The sequence below is a fragment of the Trichechus manatus genome, unplaced genomic scaffold (genome assembly GCF_000243295.1).
Source record: "Trichechus manatus latirostris isolate Lorelei unplaced genomic scaffold, TriManLat1.0 scaffold00002, whole genome shotgun sequence".
NCBI lineage: Eukaryota > Metazoa > Chordata > Mammalia > Sirenia > Trichechidae > Trichechus > Trichechus manatus.
In genome coordinates, this window is record NW_004443938.1 from 35,017,709 (window position 1) to 35,033,339 (window position 15,631).

At 40.0% G+C, this 15,631-nt stretch overlaps 1 protein-coding gene across 1 annotated transcript in view; it reads right to left on the reverse strand.

The window, feature by feature from the left end:
* The window catches only part of ARFGEF3 (ARFGEF family member 3), a 181,449-nt gene that overhangs the window by 79,007 nt on the left and 86,811 nt on the right, over positions 1 to 15,631 (reverse strand). The window contains exons 5-6 of the mRNA XM_004368882.2: positions 13,408 to 13,476; positions 2,238 to 2,360 (exon numbers count right to left, since the gene is read on the reverse strand). Coding sequence (XP_004368939.1) covers positions 2,238 to 2,360; positions 13,408 to 13,476 — 192 coding nt within the window. The remainder of the gene's footprint in view (positions 1 to 2,237; positions 2,361 to 13,407; positions 13,477 to 15,631) is intronic.

Sequence of the window (15,631 nt, forward strand, 5' to 3'; positions counted from 1 at the left end):
ACAGGTCCAAAGATGACCATTGATAAGAAGCATCTTCTTGCTATTTGGGAGCATAATGACTTCTGACCAGACCAGTCATTCTTGGCTGTCACTAGGTATACCCTAAACTATCAGGGTAGACAGAGAACCTTGAAGAGAAGGGAGATGAGGGTTGGGAAGATCCTGAAAAACAGTAACACCTACTTCCCATGCAGGGATAATTCAGGGACTATAGAGTTGAGAAGGAGCTCTGGTGGTGCAGAGGATAAGAGCTCAGCTGCTAACCAAAAAGTCAGCAATTCAAACCCACCAGCTGCTCTGTGGGAGGAAGATGTGGCAATCTGCTTCCATAAGGATTATAGACATGGAAACCCTACGGAGCAGTTCTACTCTGTCCTATAAGGTCACTACGAGTCTGAACTGACTTGAGGGCAATGAGTTATAGAATTGAGAGTGTGAAGGAGGTTTTTCTGACTCCCTACTTCATTGCATTGGGGATGGGGGAGGGAGTGCGGATGGATAGTAGGTTGAAGATACATTTCATGCTAATGCTTTTGGCATTCTAGATATTTATTTTCTTTCCATTGCATTTAAGTCTTCCTGATAGTAAGGCAGCCTGTGATGTCTTTCCAGTGACGCTACGCAATATCCATGTCTTCGCCAGGAAGTGCAAAGTGTCCCACAGGGGAACACACGGCCTCATTAGAGTGAACCTCACCTTTCTATAGACTATCCCCCTTTAATGGTTTTTTATAAATAGCCATTCTTAGGCGGTAAAACTTATGTCTCTACTTCATAGACATCATAAATGCTTTAACTGTTAGCATATGTGTTTTTCTGGGACACAGAATCCTTTCTCCAGGGACTGCATTAGTAATACAAAAGAAATTGCAGGAAACAGTAATTTTCCATCTAATTGAGATCTTGCCTTGGGCTGGGGCTGAGTCCAGATGGCCAGTGATAAGCAGGAACAGAGGGCTGATGAGCTACACAATATCAAGGACAGAGGCAGATAACCACTACAGTATCATCCAGGCCTTGCAGCTATACCTGTTACCACTCTGATAGAAGAGAAATTTAAAAAAACAAACACACACCAAAACCCATTGCCATCAAGTCAATTCCAACTCATAGCGACCCCACAGGATAGCAGAGAACTGCCCCATAGGGCTTCTAAGGAGCGGCTGGTGGATCTGGACTGCCGACTTTTTGGTTAGCAGCCAAACTCTTAACCACTGTGTCACAAGGGCTCCACATAGGTGATTAGGCTTCAGCTTTCTCACTGGTAAAATGAAGACTAAAAGAATTTGACTAGCTGATATCTAAGGTTCCACCTCAATTCCATGATTCTCTAAAAACTAGACAAAGGTGAAGTTAAATATGAAAACTTAATTTCTGAAAAAATAAAACTAATTTCTGAGATGTTTCAGACTGCAACTAAAACTTCCTATTTTAAAAAAAATAACCACCATCATTAATGACCAGAACATTCCTTGCAGATTTGAAAAGAATCTTAATCTGAATTATTACAGAGGCAGGTTAAAACACACTGGTTTTAAAGAGGAATCGTCCTCTCATTAACATTCCCAGATGATAATATATACAAGAAGCCAATTACATTTACATTTTTCCCAGGAACATTCATTTTAGACAATCTGTTCAAGTTTACAGCAAAAAGCTCTAGTGGGCTTTGATGACAGAGTGAAGACAAATTTAGTTTTATTGTGACGGCACTGGTAGGGGAAAGAGACCTCCTGCCACATCCTTCAGTTAACAAAGAGAAACACATATAGCAAACCACAGAGCATGCATTTAACTGCTATTAATTTTTATTAAGATTGAATTTACTTCTGGTATTTGTTAATATTTCAGTTAATAATTTTTAATTTTTTATACAAAAGTATTTTTATATAAAATTATACATGTATACAAAAGTTTCCACAGTTAAAAAAATTATTAAAAGAGAAAAGTGAATTTAAAAACAATGGCTAAAATAAAAATTGCAGAAACTTTAAAAAAAAAAACCCTAGAAACAACTCTCAAAGTTTTGGGCTGAACCAGGTAAAAATCTATTTAAAGAGCTTAATTTATAGAAATGAGAGTTCTTCTAAAACAAGCAAGCTCTAAAAGTCTGGTTACTGTTTCTGGCAGGAAGCAGCACTGGCAGGAGGGGCCTGGGGCATGGGACACACAGCGCGCAGTTATGCACACAGACACCATCAAGAAGCTGATGAATGGGCCGATATCGCAGGGCTCACCGTATTCTCCTGCCTCTGCCGTAACTGTAAAGTCAGGTCACTCAGCATTTGACTGAGAGTTGCCCTCACAGCAGTGTTTATACTGCGCTGGTGACAGCTACACATGTATGTCTCAATGCACACCTGTAAGAAATAAGATAACACCACACGTGCTCTGTAGACATCAGTTCGTTAACCAACATTCCTTTGCACTAGCCAGAGAGGACATCAAACCCCTCTTAAATAGAAAGTCAGCCTGATTTTGGACTAGTGATTGAAGAGTCCTAAAATATTTTTTTTATTGTATGCCCTGGTGGTACAACGGTTAAATGCTCACTGCTAACCAAAAGGTTGGCAGTTAGAGCCTACCCAGCGGCTCTGCGGGAGAAAGACCTGGCAATCTGGTCCCATAAAGATCACAGCCTAGGAAACCCTATAGAGCAGTTCTACTCTGCCACATGAGGGCACTGTGAATTGGAAACCAGCTCGACGGCACCTAATTACACAACAACAAAAATATTTTAAAAGCCCTGGGAATTTATTTTTAGCATATAGTAAAATCAATACATTTCCCTAAAGAGTACCCTTTTGATCATCATAAAACCAAACCTAACCTGCTGCCGTCGAGTCGATTCCCACTCATAGTGACCCTATAGGACAGAGTAGAACTGCCCCATAGGGTCTCCAAGGATGCCTGGTGGATTCAAACTGCCGGCCTTTTGGTTAGCCGCTGTAGGTCTTAATCACTTGATCATCATAGGAGAATGCAAATTAGTGATTTTTAGATAGACCAAATAATTCTAGCTAGGACAAACTTAGATGGCTAGAAATTAATGAGAAAAAGCTCCAGAGGAAAAGAGGAAAAGAATTTATTAACTCCTGGGTATGAAGTGAGTCCCTGGGTGCCATAAACGGTTAATGCACTCGGTTGCTAACTGAAAGTAATTGAAAAGTTGGCAGTTCAAGTCTACCCAGAAGCACCTTGGAAGAAAGGCCCGATGATCTACTTCCAAAAAAATCAGCCACTGAAAACCCTATGGAGCACAGTTCTACTCTGACATACATGGGGTCACCATGTGCTGGGAACTGACTTGACAGCTACTTGTTTTTGGGGGGGAGGGGGCTGTGAAGTGTGGGCAAAGGGTTAATGAAAACCTCTCTCCTGTGCCATAAATGAGTTTGACCTTGGGTTAACTCTCTAGCTGTATTTTCCTGGAAACTTGATAAAGGTGGCATGTCAGCTGCATTACCAGGCAGCATAGCTTACGGTAAAAATGACTCCTGATTACTAAGCTGCATCAGAATTGGGAAAACTGTAAATGAACTATAAAAACTTAGTGGGAAGTCACAGGTTTGGGTTTTCCTGGGTGCAGTGACTTGTGTAATTGATCATGTCCTCTGAGGAAATTCTGCAAGCTCTGTTCACGGAGTACAATATTGGTTCCTATTTGGGACACAGGCTCCTAAGCCAAGGTAACTCTAGACACACTGACGTAGTTCTCATCTCCTTGTACCAAAGCTGTCATTTGGGAGTCAGAGAGCAGCCTCTGGACTGCTGTGGGGATTCCTGTGAAAGAGAAATGCCTGACGTTGCCCTGCTAGCACGCTGTGCTTCTTGTCCTATATTGGCTAAGTGAGTATGATGCGAAGTGGCCTACTTGAGTCTTATGAATCTGAATGTCTAGTTGACCCTAAGAAGACTCCCTGATGGCTGCTGCATGGAGAAACCCACATTTCAAAAAAATTCCTCATTTGATGATGATGATGTAAAATGTCATGACTTTTCAGATTTTACTGCCTCTAGTTCTTCTGGAATCTATAAGGACGGGCATGGCAATTAATGTATGGCTTAAATTTGCCCACTTTCTCCATAAAGTTTTATTCTTTCAATTTTGCACAGCATATTTAGACACACAAAAAATGAAAAGGGATTTAATGTACCTATTTTTCTAGAATAGCTCCAAGATTATCTACAATGAAAATACAGGGTTCTCACTTAAATAGTAAATTTAATCTGATGATTGACAACCGAGTTGAGAGAGAGACTAAATGTTAACCTCTGTTGTTACTACTACTAAAGCCAGAGAAGTTTTCTGCCAGGCCTCACTATAATAACCTTTTTGTAAAGATAACTAGGTAAAACATAAGTAATTTTTTTAAAGCTTAATCTATCTTCTATTGAATGACTAATATTCTAAATGAGCATTAAAAACTTAAAAGTGTATTTAGAGGTGGTCTAGATTAATTCATTGGGATTGTTAAAAAAAGAAGAGCAAGTTCCAAAGTATTTACTTTTCATTATACTATTAAGGGCATGTCAACTTTAAATTCATTTTCTCAAACTATCATAAATTATATTGTTTCAAAGATGCAATTTGTATATACTTTTAAAAAAGGTGTTTTCAATAGATAAGTGGTGAAGGGTAAAACAGTACACAATACTGGGGAAGTCAGCACAACTTCTTCAGGGTAAGGTCATGGAAGCTCCATGGACAAATCTAAACTCCCTTACGGACCAAATTACTGGGCTGAGGGCTGTGGGGAACATCTAGCTCAACTGGCATAACACAGTTTATAAAGAAAATGTTCTACATTCTACTTTGACGAGTAGCACCTGAGGTCTTAAAAGCCTGTGAGCGGCCATCTAAAATACTCCACTGGTCTCACTCCTTCAGGAGCAAGGGAGAATGAAGAAAACTAAAGACATAAGGGAAAGATTAGTCCAAAGGACTAATGGACCACACTACCACGGCCTCCACCAGACTCAGTCCAGTACAACTAGATGGTGCCCAGCGACCACCACTGACTACTCTGACAGGGATCACAACAGAGGGTCCTGGACAGAGCTGCAGAAAAATGTAGAACAAAATTCTAACTCAAAAAAAGGCCAGACTTACTGGTCTGACAGAGATTGGAGAAGCCCTGAGAGTATGGCTCCCGGACACCCTTTTAGCTCAGTAATGAAGACACTCTGGAGGTTCACCTTTTAGCCAAAGATCAGACAGACTTATAGGGCAAAATGAGACTAACTGGACACCAGCCCAGGGGCAAGGACTAGAAGGCAGGAGAGGACAGGAAAGCTGGTTACAGGGAACCCAAGGTAGAGAAGGGAAGAGTACTGACATGTCATGGGGTTGTTAACCAATGTCATAAAACAATATGTGTACTAACTGTTCAATGAGAAACTAGTTCTGTAAACTTTCATCTAAAGTACAATTTAAAAAAAAGGGTTTGAAGCCTGAAAGGCTTTTATTTTTACATGTGATGAAATGGTTTATAAAGCTTGAAAATACATCTAAATGAGTGTAGTGTTCCACTTCAATGAAATCAAATTCTCCATAGTGCAATCAGGCACACTAGTACCATCTGTACCTCATAATTTAACAGTTTTCTTTAAATCTTATGTTTTTCCAAGAAATCTTTATTAAGTGTTGATCTTTATGATCTCTAAGCTCTGAAACTATAAACTTAAAGTAGAATTTTCAGCCTTAAAAACATTCAAGATGAAAGTAGCTATTTTGGGAGCTGAACTACACACTAAATAGTACAAATGTGGACACCCCAACAATTCTCTTGAATACCGAGAGCCATACCCACTGTACCACCTCCCTTAACAAATTATATCAGTCACTTTAGACTATGAAAGAAAGTACATATGAGGAATTGGATTTTATGTCACACAAGCAGTGCTGTAAACAGATAAGAACTTCCTAAATTCCAAATGAATTTCTTTGAATTTTAATGTCACCTTTTTTTTAGCGATTAGTTGATAGCACTACTGGTACAACATTGGAAATGACTTATTGCAGGGGGTGTTCTATTAAGGCAAAAGATGAATATGTTCATTCCGCTAAAAAAAAAAAAAAGTATGAACCTATAAAGCTCATTCTGCTAAAGCTGTGCATACAAATACTAAATATGGCAAGAGGGTATCCCGTCAAATATAAAAATGACTGTGTATTCAAAAATATCTGTATTTGTAGGTGCCCAGAAAGAAATGCTTTATTACCTACTCGGACATCTTCTGAAGAAAAGTTTCTTGAATTTGCTGTTATTATATACCAGTAAGGTTCACAGAACTAGGGCTTCCGTTTATAAACCTAACCGCTGTGTCAAGGGTAATGATTTCTCACTGTGTGAATGTTTTTTTTCTCCATCTCAGGGAAATAATAAAATGACCACCTTGAGTCAGAGAAGCTAAAAGAATACCAAGTCCAAAGGCAGGCTGAGTTTCTGGGAAAGAACTCATCGATTTCTTCTCTTTGTCTCACCTGTATCAGTTATACCACCCCATGCCCTTTGCTTTGTAGTGCAGAATTGACACATACAACGCCTCAGTCCTGCACCTCAGTGCAGGCTCAAAGGGCCAAGTCAAATACCTTGGGGGAAGCCACAGGCCCCTGATCACCGGGGAATGCACGAAGACACAGGGCAGTGAGGAGTTTCATAATGAATATTTTGATCATTTCATGCATTTGTGGACATCCAGCTTTATGACATGCTAAACAAAACTGAGAGCAAAAACACAAATGGTTAATGAAGCAAAACATACCCCAAAAGCAGAAGGAAAAAGAGCAAGAAAACAGAAGCCTGCAAGCCATATGTAAGCAATAAAAGTCATACACCATTGAATAAATAGACTGATACATAATAGTACTAGGTTAAAGCCAGGTTAAATAACTAAATTATTAAATACGAAGCAGCACAGTGGAATACAGCAGATATTCAATATATATTGGCCAAATAAGCACACATTTTAAAGAAGCCACCACAATAGAGGTTTGCCTAGCTTTGCTATGTATCTATTCCCTTTAGAGTGTTACTGTGCATTTTACCTTTTCTTTCCTATCTGAATGGCGTTAGCAGCACTGTTGTAATACAATATTGTATATTACTGAGTAATGAGTTTCATAAAGAGAAGAGCTAGTATGTTTACAACAGGAAATTGTTTACGAAGATGAAAAATAATTTACTGTGATAAAAGGTAGAAACGATAAGAGATTAAGCTGCAGAAAAGCAGTAGAAATATCTTTTATATACAGAAGACACATTTTTACCACATTAGAACCAAAAAAATTTTGGTAATCACTTTAAGTCTAAAATCTACGATGAATCACGGTGACAACTCAGTAGCCAGGCAGTTTCCTCTGTGGGGAAAGACACCTCCTTCCTAAGATAGGTGAAAATCTGGAACAGGTGGGTATGTAACAGGAGGCACTTCATCCCTTGGGTCTTACTGATGCATGCGTGCACACACTGAATTAAAGTCATTTGATTATTCCTAGGAAATCTGTGTATAAGTAAGTCTGATCACATGCTTGGTTAGGGAAATCTGCTGATTTTCCTTTTTGATCTCAACTCCAAGGAAATTCTTAAAAATCCCAGGCATACATGGAAAACTCTGTTCTGACTTCCCCTTTCCTCCTCCATGTTCTTCTTGGCTTAAGCTAAAATATTAAAATGGCTGAAGACACCTCAGCCCATCAGTGCCTGCACCTTCCCAAGCACAGCCTTCTATTTGGTGTACAGAGTCTATTGAGATACAGACCCTACCCTATGAACCAACTCAAGATGAAGTAGAGAGGATCTCTGCATTTCTCTGTGTGTCTTCTAACTCCAGATAAGTTCTTCAAGAGCCATGCAAGACAGAGTTAAAGGGAGGTGTGGAAATTTCTTGTCAAAGGAGAACGAACTTCCTCAAAGCCCATATGGCAGTAAGTAGCCTAAGGACAGTCATCTCAGAGGAGTCAAAGTAGAGTCAATAAAGAGGCTGGCCCACGTGGAAGAAAAGAAAAGGCTTTAGGAGGAGAAGTGGGGAAGCTCTTTAGGATGGAATTTTCTCACTCTAGTGGCCTCAGCTGGTTTGAGAAAGTGGTCCCCACTTCCTTGCCTAGTTTTCTTGCAGGAGGTGAGGCTACTCCTCCCAATCTTACAGAGAACGTAACACCTAAGATGCTCCCGAGATAAACGGAGCAGGCCATCTGTGTACTTCTCTTTTAAATCATATCTGGAGACTATCTGCTCCATAACTGTAGAATTTTACTTGAGGTCTGTCTCAGAAATAATGCTACCACCTCAGAATAAAAAAAAAAAAAGTATCATCTACCATTTCAAGTGTTATAAGTCAGCCCAATTGAAAAAAAAACAAACAGCTTTAGTGATAGCTGGAACTGATAAATCAGAACCTTTGGTGGCAGGTTTTGAGCCTCAATGTTTGTTAAGCTCCCCAGGTAACAAGTGGAACTGTTACTCAATTCCAGATGCTGGGATGGTAACACCATGATGCTCTGAAAGATAAACTGAGTGTCAATATGTAAAGATTCTCAAGAAAGTGGCCTATTCCTAAAGACATCTTGAATATACGGTCAGAAAAGAGCAAAATGCATCAATAGTTCTAATTCATATATAAAAATGCCACATTGCAATTATCTAACTAAATACCCTGGTAAGGGTCCATGGTGGATAAGACTATGAATATCACTTGGTTGCCAATATTCAGACAAATTTCTACTAGCATTTTCTATGACGTAAGGTAGCCAGGAAACAATACAGTACAGTGGTGAATAGCCCATGTTTGAAATATAAAAAGTCTAAGTTTGAGTATCTAGCGGTAGAAACTTGGGCAAGCAAATTAACCTCACTGTGTTTGGGGTTCCTCATCTAGTTTGGTTTTGGTAAAGATTATGTATGTATGTAAAAGATAATGTATGTAAAACACTACTAAATGACAAGTCCTAGGGGCTTAACAACTGGTAGCTATTATTACCAGTGTTTTGGAATAGAGGGATAGATGGATGGATGAATGGAGGGAGGGAGGAATGGATGAATGGATAGATGGATTGAATGAAAAAGGGAGGCTCCTGAAAGCATGAATCTTAAAGAAAAGATAAATGGCCTCTGAGACAGACTTTGCTTGAACCTGACCACGTGCTTCAGAGTCAAAGACTGGCAGTTTTTTATGAGTCAATAAGATAAAACCAACAAATACACATTTAAGAACTAGGTTTTCTCACTTTGAGATTCCTTAGTGGAGCCTCCAGCACACATGAGAACATGCTGCAAATCTTTCCAACGGAAAGATATCATTAACCATCTTCAAACTAACTTAACAGTTCTTCTGGCTATGGCTCCACCTCTTCCTTTACTCCGAGATCTTGGCAGTTTTTATTCTCACAGATTTTTCATATATTAAGGTAACTCAACTTCTCTGCTAAATTGTGCATAATACTAAAAGAAATCTTGGGTCCACATTTCAACCAGTGAAGAGAAGGATCGTGTATCTATATGGAATTTTGATAATGACTGTTCATGAAATTGAATAGAGAATATGTGTTGGATATTTTGTAACAGTTCATCTTTTATTTATTAGTGACATTTCTTATTCCTCCTTGTCACGGAAGACCCTCACCTGAAAAACTTTCATTAGCGCACAGTTCAATTAAGTACGTTATAGTTAGGCACACAAACGAAGGCTGCCCTCTTATTTACATTTTTGAGAGCTTAATGATCCTTTTATTGTTGCAGCAGTACCTTGGGAAAACAGCCTCATTTGTCATACTTAAGTACAAATACCATTTCCTGATCAACAGGTTTTACGGTAAACATTATTCTTGAGTAATAGTTACTGTATATCAGAGCAAAAAGGGGGAGAACAGCTGGATGCCTTCCCAGCATTTCCATAGTTTTAAATGGTTTATTTTAAAGTGTTTTTATAAACTGTTTCCCTAGTCATTTCAAAAGTGACAATGGGAGAATGAGGATTTTTTCTTTAAGTTACAGTTAAAAACCTATTTTTATGAAAAGTCCAGATACAACCCAGAAAGCTTCCAGGAGCTAAGTGGTGGTTTTAGGCTGAAATGTCCTGCTTTAAAAATAGAGATGCAGATTTTCAAAGGCTAAATTAGCAGGTGAAAAGCATGTGAGAACCTGCAGAATCACTGTGTTTCAGTAAGTCTACAGGATACTATTATTTTTCATGGCAGTGTAACTCTTTTTTGAAGCTAATTCTTTTTGATGATGAAAAAAGCTTTTGTTAAGCAATTTCCACGGTGAAAACCAAAAGCTTTTCTAAGCAATTTTGCAAATTTAAGGAAATATCAAATGGGGGTCTGTGTAAGAGCCGTTTTTCCCATCTCACGTATCTGAAGTCAATAATGATTTCAGATGATGATTCTACTATTATCCTTTCCTAACTTACCTATACATTTTTAATCTAATAACCTAATATTTGTAACTACTGATCTATATGTTTATAATTATAACATAAGTTATTGCTATGCTGTTCATACAAACAGACCTACTCCATGCTCATCTTATGCCAGATTATATAAATATGGATTGGAGTGAGGGCAGGTTCCACATTATTTTAAAGGCTGATAGTGGACCTTCTTGGTGAAAGCACGCATATTCAGAAGAAAACTGTGGGAAAGCTCTATAGCCAACTTGACTGCTAAAGCATTTAAGAAATACGTTTGCCATTTATTAAGAACTGACAAATGGGAAGGGGAAAACGTGGAGATGACTAGGTAGGAGAAGATGAAGGAGAAGACATGGGGAATTAGGAGAACCAAAAGCTTTGACTTACTGGGAGGCTGCCATTGGGAGGATGTTGCTGCTGTGTGAGACACCCTATTTTGGGATCGGGGACAAGTAGATCAGCCATGGCAGAGACGAAGCAGTAAGGCTTCAAGGCTGCTCGTATTGGGTTTGACATCCATAGACCCAGCAGAACATTATCTGAGTTTATACAAATATTCAACTATGCCAATGCTTCTCAAACTTTAATATGTACATGAATCACATGGAGATCTTATTAAATTACAGATTCTCATTCATAGGTCTGGGTTGAGGCCTGAGACTCCTGCATTTCTCACAAGCTCCCAGGTGATGCTGATGTTTCAAGTTGGTGGACCACACTTTGTAGTACTAGCACACAGCAGCTCTTTAACTAAGGTTTTACAACTAAGCTTAGTTTGGGGAACAGAAGCCATCAGAACAGTTATTGTCAATTTATCCTGTATAGTAGAATCACCTGGGAAGGTTTTTTTTTTTTTTTTTTTTAAACAACATTTGGATGCTCAAGTCCTAGCCAAGACCAAAACACAGAGTTTGTGGGGCAAGTAATGGCATCTTATTTTTTTGAACACTTCCTTTTTCATGATACCTTAAGTCAAAGCTGGCACTGGAAGTAACATACATTTCTGTGGTGGTTTTACCCATTTCTCTACCTTCACATTGACATTCTGCGAGGTGGTCTTTCCCAACTAAAGAACCTCAGAAAGCTGCAAGCAGGACAAGAAGGGGGAGTAATCTTGTTACTGTGTTCTCTTGGGAAGCTGCCCCTGATTTAATGAACGACTCATTCTATCAGGCTTTTGGTCAGATCAACATTATTCAGCAGAAGCTCAACCATCATCATCAATCTGCAGCTCTGTAACAGCAGCAGCTAATATCCACCATGTATTTGCTACACGACTAAACCTGCATAAAGCTTTACATGGATTCTATTTTCCGATCTAATAGGCACAACCACACTAAGAGAAAGGCACTATTATCATTTCTTTTACAGAGAGCAAACATGAGGCCCACAGGGGTATCCAAGGCTACATAGCTGGGTGATGGTAGAGCCAGGATACCATTCCATACAGGGACCCTAGTACCCATTCCCTTTACCACCAAGCTCGAATGCCTCTATTTTTATGTCACTCTTGGCTGCGATATTTTTTCTCTTTTATTAGTTTTGGCAAAGACTGCTATGTTTTGATGTTCCTTCCTATCGGAGTAGTCCTGCTGAGTCTTTGTTCTGGCTTCTGGATACCCAGAGAGAACAACCTTGACCTATAGTCACTACGGCAGTGTGTGTCTGCTGACTTATTCAGATTCTCTCACTCAAAACTGGATCCTGTGAGGATAAGACAATCTATGCCTACTCTCGAGGGCAGGATGGGCCTCCCTGGCAGCCTTCCTACCCTGCTGAGGGCCCTACAACTCCCTGGTTGCCTTCCCTCCTCTGTCCCGTCAGCAGTGGCACTAGCAGTGACATGCAGCATTTCCCTTCTCCTCATTCAGATATGGCAAAATGCTAACAAGCATCTTACCTGCCAATCCTGTTTCTTGCTATTATCAGAAAATACATTTGTCATTTTAAAAGTGAACTTGCAAATATCAAGAGCACCCATAGGTATCTCTTAAAATTCAATATTTCTTTATATAAAAGTAAAACATAAATATGTTAAAGAAACGGGTTCTTTCTGCCTATATCAATACACATTTGAAAACTGATTTTTATTGTAGCGAAGGGTCAACTGATTGGCTGCTTCGTTCTCTTTTGATAGAGGCAAAAATTTTCTACATGCTCATAAAAAAAGTTTTCTCTTAATTTTCACTCTTGAAAGCACATGGTACTATCCATACCACCCATGAGTGCTGATAGTTAGGCTTTCTCTCCATAATTTCAGAATTTAAAAAATCACTGCCTCTTTGTGATCTAAATGTGTACTCTTGTCAGAACATATGAATCTGGAAGATATTCTTTTCAAGAAATGGAAGGAAAACCATTCTAAGCATATTAAAGTATAGCTCTGGAATGATGTCTCCAAAAGCCATGGGCGTATGCCAGACATTCAAGAAGCCAAGTCTTCTATTGGACTGATTCTTGGGAGTACCAGAAGGCACATGCTACTCTAAGCTGCAATGCAGATTGAAAAGACAAAGAAAGTTTTTCAATTATAGTTATGAAATGCATTCGTCAGGGTTTAAGAGATGGGCATGGGATTTAATCAGTAAACATCTCTCCAGAACTACTACTTGATTTCTTAAAAGCCATTATTTTTTTTTTTTAAGTCAAATGCTTTTCAATTAATCTTGGGAAAAGATAGACAGAGAAAGCGGTACTCCTGGGTATAGCAGAATAGGGGAACCGGTACTACTTCCATGGTTACAGTCTCAAGTTAAGCACCCCAAGCACGCAGAGCTCTAAGACACACGGCATGTGACTAAGGCGACGGACAAGATGGCATGCATCCCACAAATCAGTTCCTTTGTGGAAATTCTCCATGATAATAATCAGACTCCTCCCATGCTGGGGCTCAGCTCCACCCCAATATTTATCCCAGCTGGAGGCAAAGCAATTCTGAGGTAGGCAGCACAAACACAAGAAGCGTGGAGGATTGGTGGAAGCTCTGGGACTCACCTCCGCAATCTTCAGCACGGCACTCCCGTTCAGATCAAACGTGGGGGTGTAGGTTATGCAGAGTAAAACCTTTAACAAACAGAAGGTGAGGAAGGAAGGAGGAGGTAAGGGGTTAAAAATGTAGAAAATTTCTTTTCACACATTTTCAGAGTCCCGTTTTTTACTATTCATTTGCTTTTTGCTTTATCTAATATCTTTCTATCCCACCCACTGTTATCTAATTAGTGGCCACACACTGCTTAATAAAATAGACCAAAACATAAACACTGCTAACTTCTCCCCAAGGGAAGGGCTATTGCAAGACTGGCCAGAAAACACCATTCCTCGGCAACTTCAGGAGGTCCTTCTCATAACAACAAAAAACAAAAAAATGACAATGTGTTGCCATCAAGTCGATTCCGACTCATAGTGACCCTACAGGACAGGGCAGAACTGCCCCATAGGGTTTCCAAGCTGTTGCCTGTGGATTTGAACTGCTGACCTTTTGGTTAGCAGCCAAACTCTTAACCACTGCACCACCAGGGCTCCATTAAAAAAAAAAAAGAAAAAAGATCATTAAAAAAAAAAAAAAAGCCAAGCTCAGTGCTATGTGCTTCACAAGGAATAATCTAGATTGATATTTTTAATAAGTGTCATTATTATTGTCCCCATTTTATTGATAAGGAAATTGAAACTTAGAAAGATTAAATAAGTTTCCCAAGGTCACACAGCTAACAAGAGCTGAGATTTGAACTCATGTAATTTGACTCCCCACCTTGTGTCTGGGTGTTTGTCATACCGTGGTGGCTTGTGTGGTGCTATGATACTGGAAGATGTGCCACTGGTATTTCAAATACTAACAGGTTCACACTGGTTTCAGTGGAGCGTCCAGACTAAGACAGACTAGGAAGAAGGACCTGGCAGTCTACTTCTGAAAAGACTGGCTAGTGAAAATTTTATGAACAGCAACAGAACACAGTGGCTGCAACAATGGGCTCAAGCATAGGAACTGTTTCGGAGGAAGTACAGCCAGAATGCTCCTTAGAAGTGAGGATGGCGAGATCTCGGTACTTTGAACACATTATCAGGAGGGACCAGTCCCTGGAGAAGGACATCATGATTGGTAAAGTGGAGGGTCAGTGAAAAAGAGGAAGACCCTCAATGAGATGGACTGACATAGTAGCTGCAACAATGTGCTCAAACATAGCAACTATCGTGACGATGGTGCAGGACCAGGCAGTGCTTCTTCTGTTGAACAGAGGGATCCCTATGAGTTGGAACCAACTCCAAGGCACTTAACAACAACATAACAATTTGACTCCATGCTCTGAACCACCATGCAATATAGACTCGCAGTCTTCCTAAATCCCAATTTCACTGTAATTTCTAGCTCCTGTGTTCTTCCCAAATTCACATAGGATTAGAAATTCTTTACTTCGTCCCATATAAAAATTTATACATTGTTATGTGACCCTAATTGCTCTCCCCATACTGTGACAGCACACTCCTCCTCTCCAACCCTGATTCCCCACGTCCATTTAACCAGCTCCTAACACTCTCTGCCTTCCCATGTCACCTCCGGACAGAGGCTGCCTGTTTAGTCTCTTGTATCTACCTGAACTAAAAGGCACACTCCTCACGAGTATCACTTTACGTTCCACAGTCCAGTCCAATCCCTGTCTGAAGAGTCGGCCTTAGAAATTGTTTTAGTTCTGCGCTGATAGAGAATCCGGGTGCCATGCTTCCCAGGGTTCCTCCCGTCTCAGTCAGACCATTAAGTCTGGTTTTCTTACTAGAATTTGAGTTCTGCACCCCATCCTTCTACTGCTCCATCGGGGACCCTCTGTTGTGTTCCCTGTCAGGACGTTCATTGGTGGTAGCCAGGCACCATCTAGTTCTTCTGGTCTCAGTCTGATGAAGTCTCTGATTTATGTGGCCCTTTCTGTCTCTTGGGCTAATGCTTTCCTTGTGTCTCTGGTGTTCTTCATTCTCCTTTAATCCAGGTGGTTGGAACCAATTGATGCATCTTAGATGGCCACTTGCAAGCTTTTAAGACCCCAGATGCCACTCACTGAAGTAGGATGCAGAACATTTTTTTAATAAGCTTTGTTATGCCAGTTGACCTAGATGTCCCCTGAAAGCATGGTCCCCAGACCCCTACCCCTGCTACACTGTCCCTCAAAGTGTTTGATTGTATTCAGGAAACTTCTTAGCTTTGGTTTAGTCCAGTTGTGCTGACTTCCCC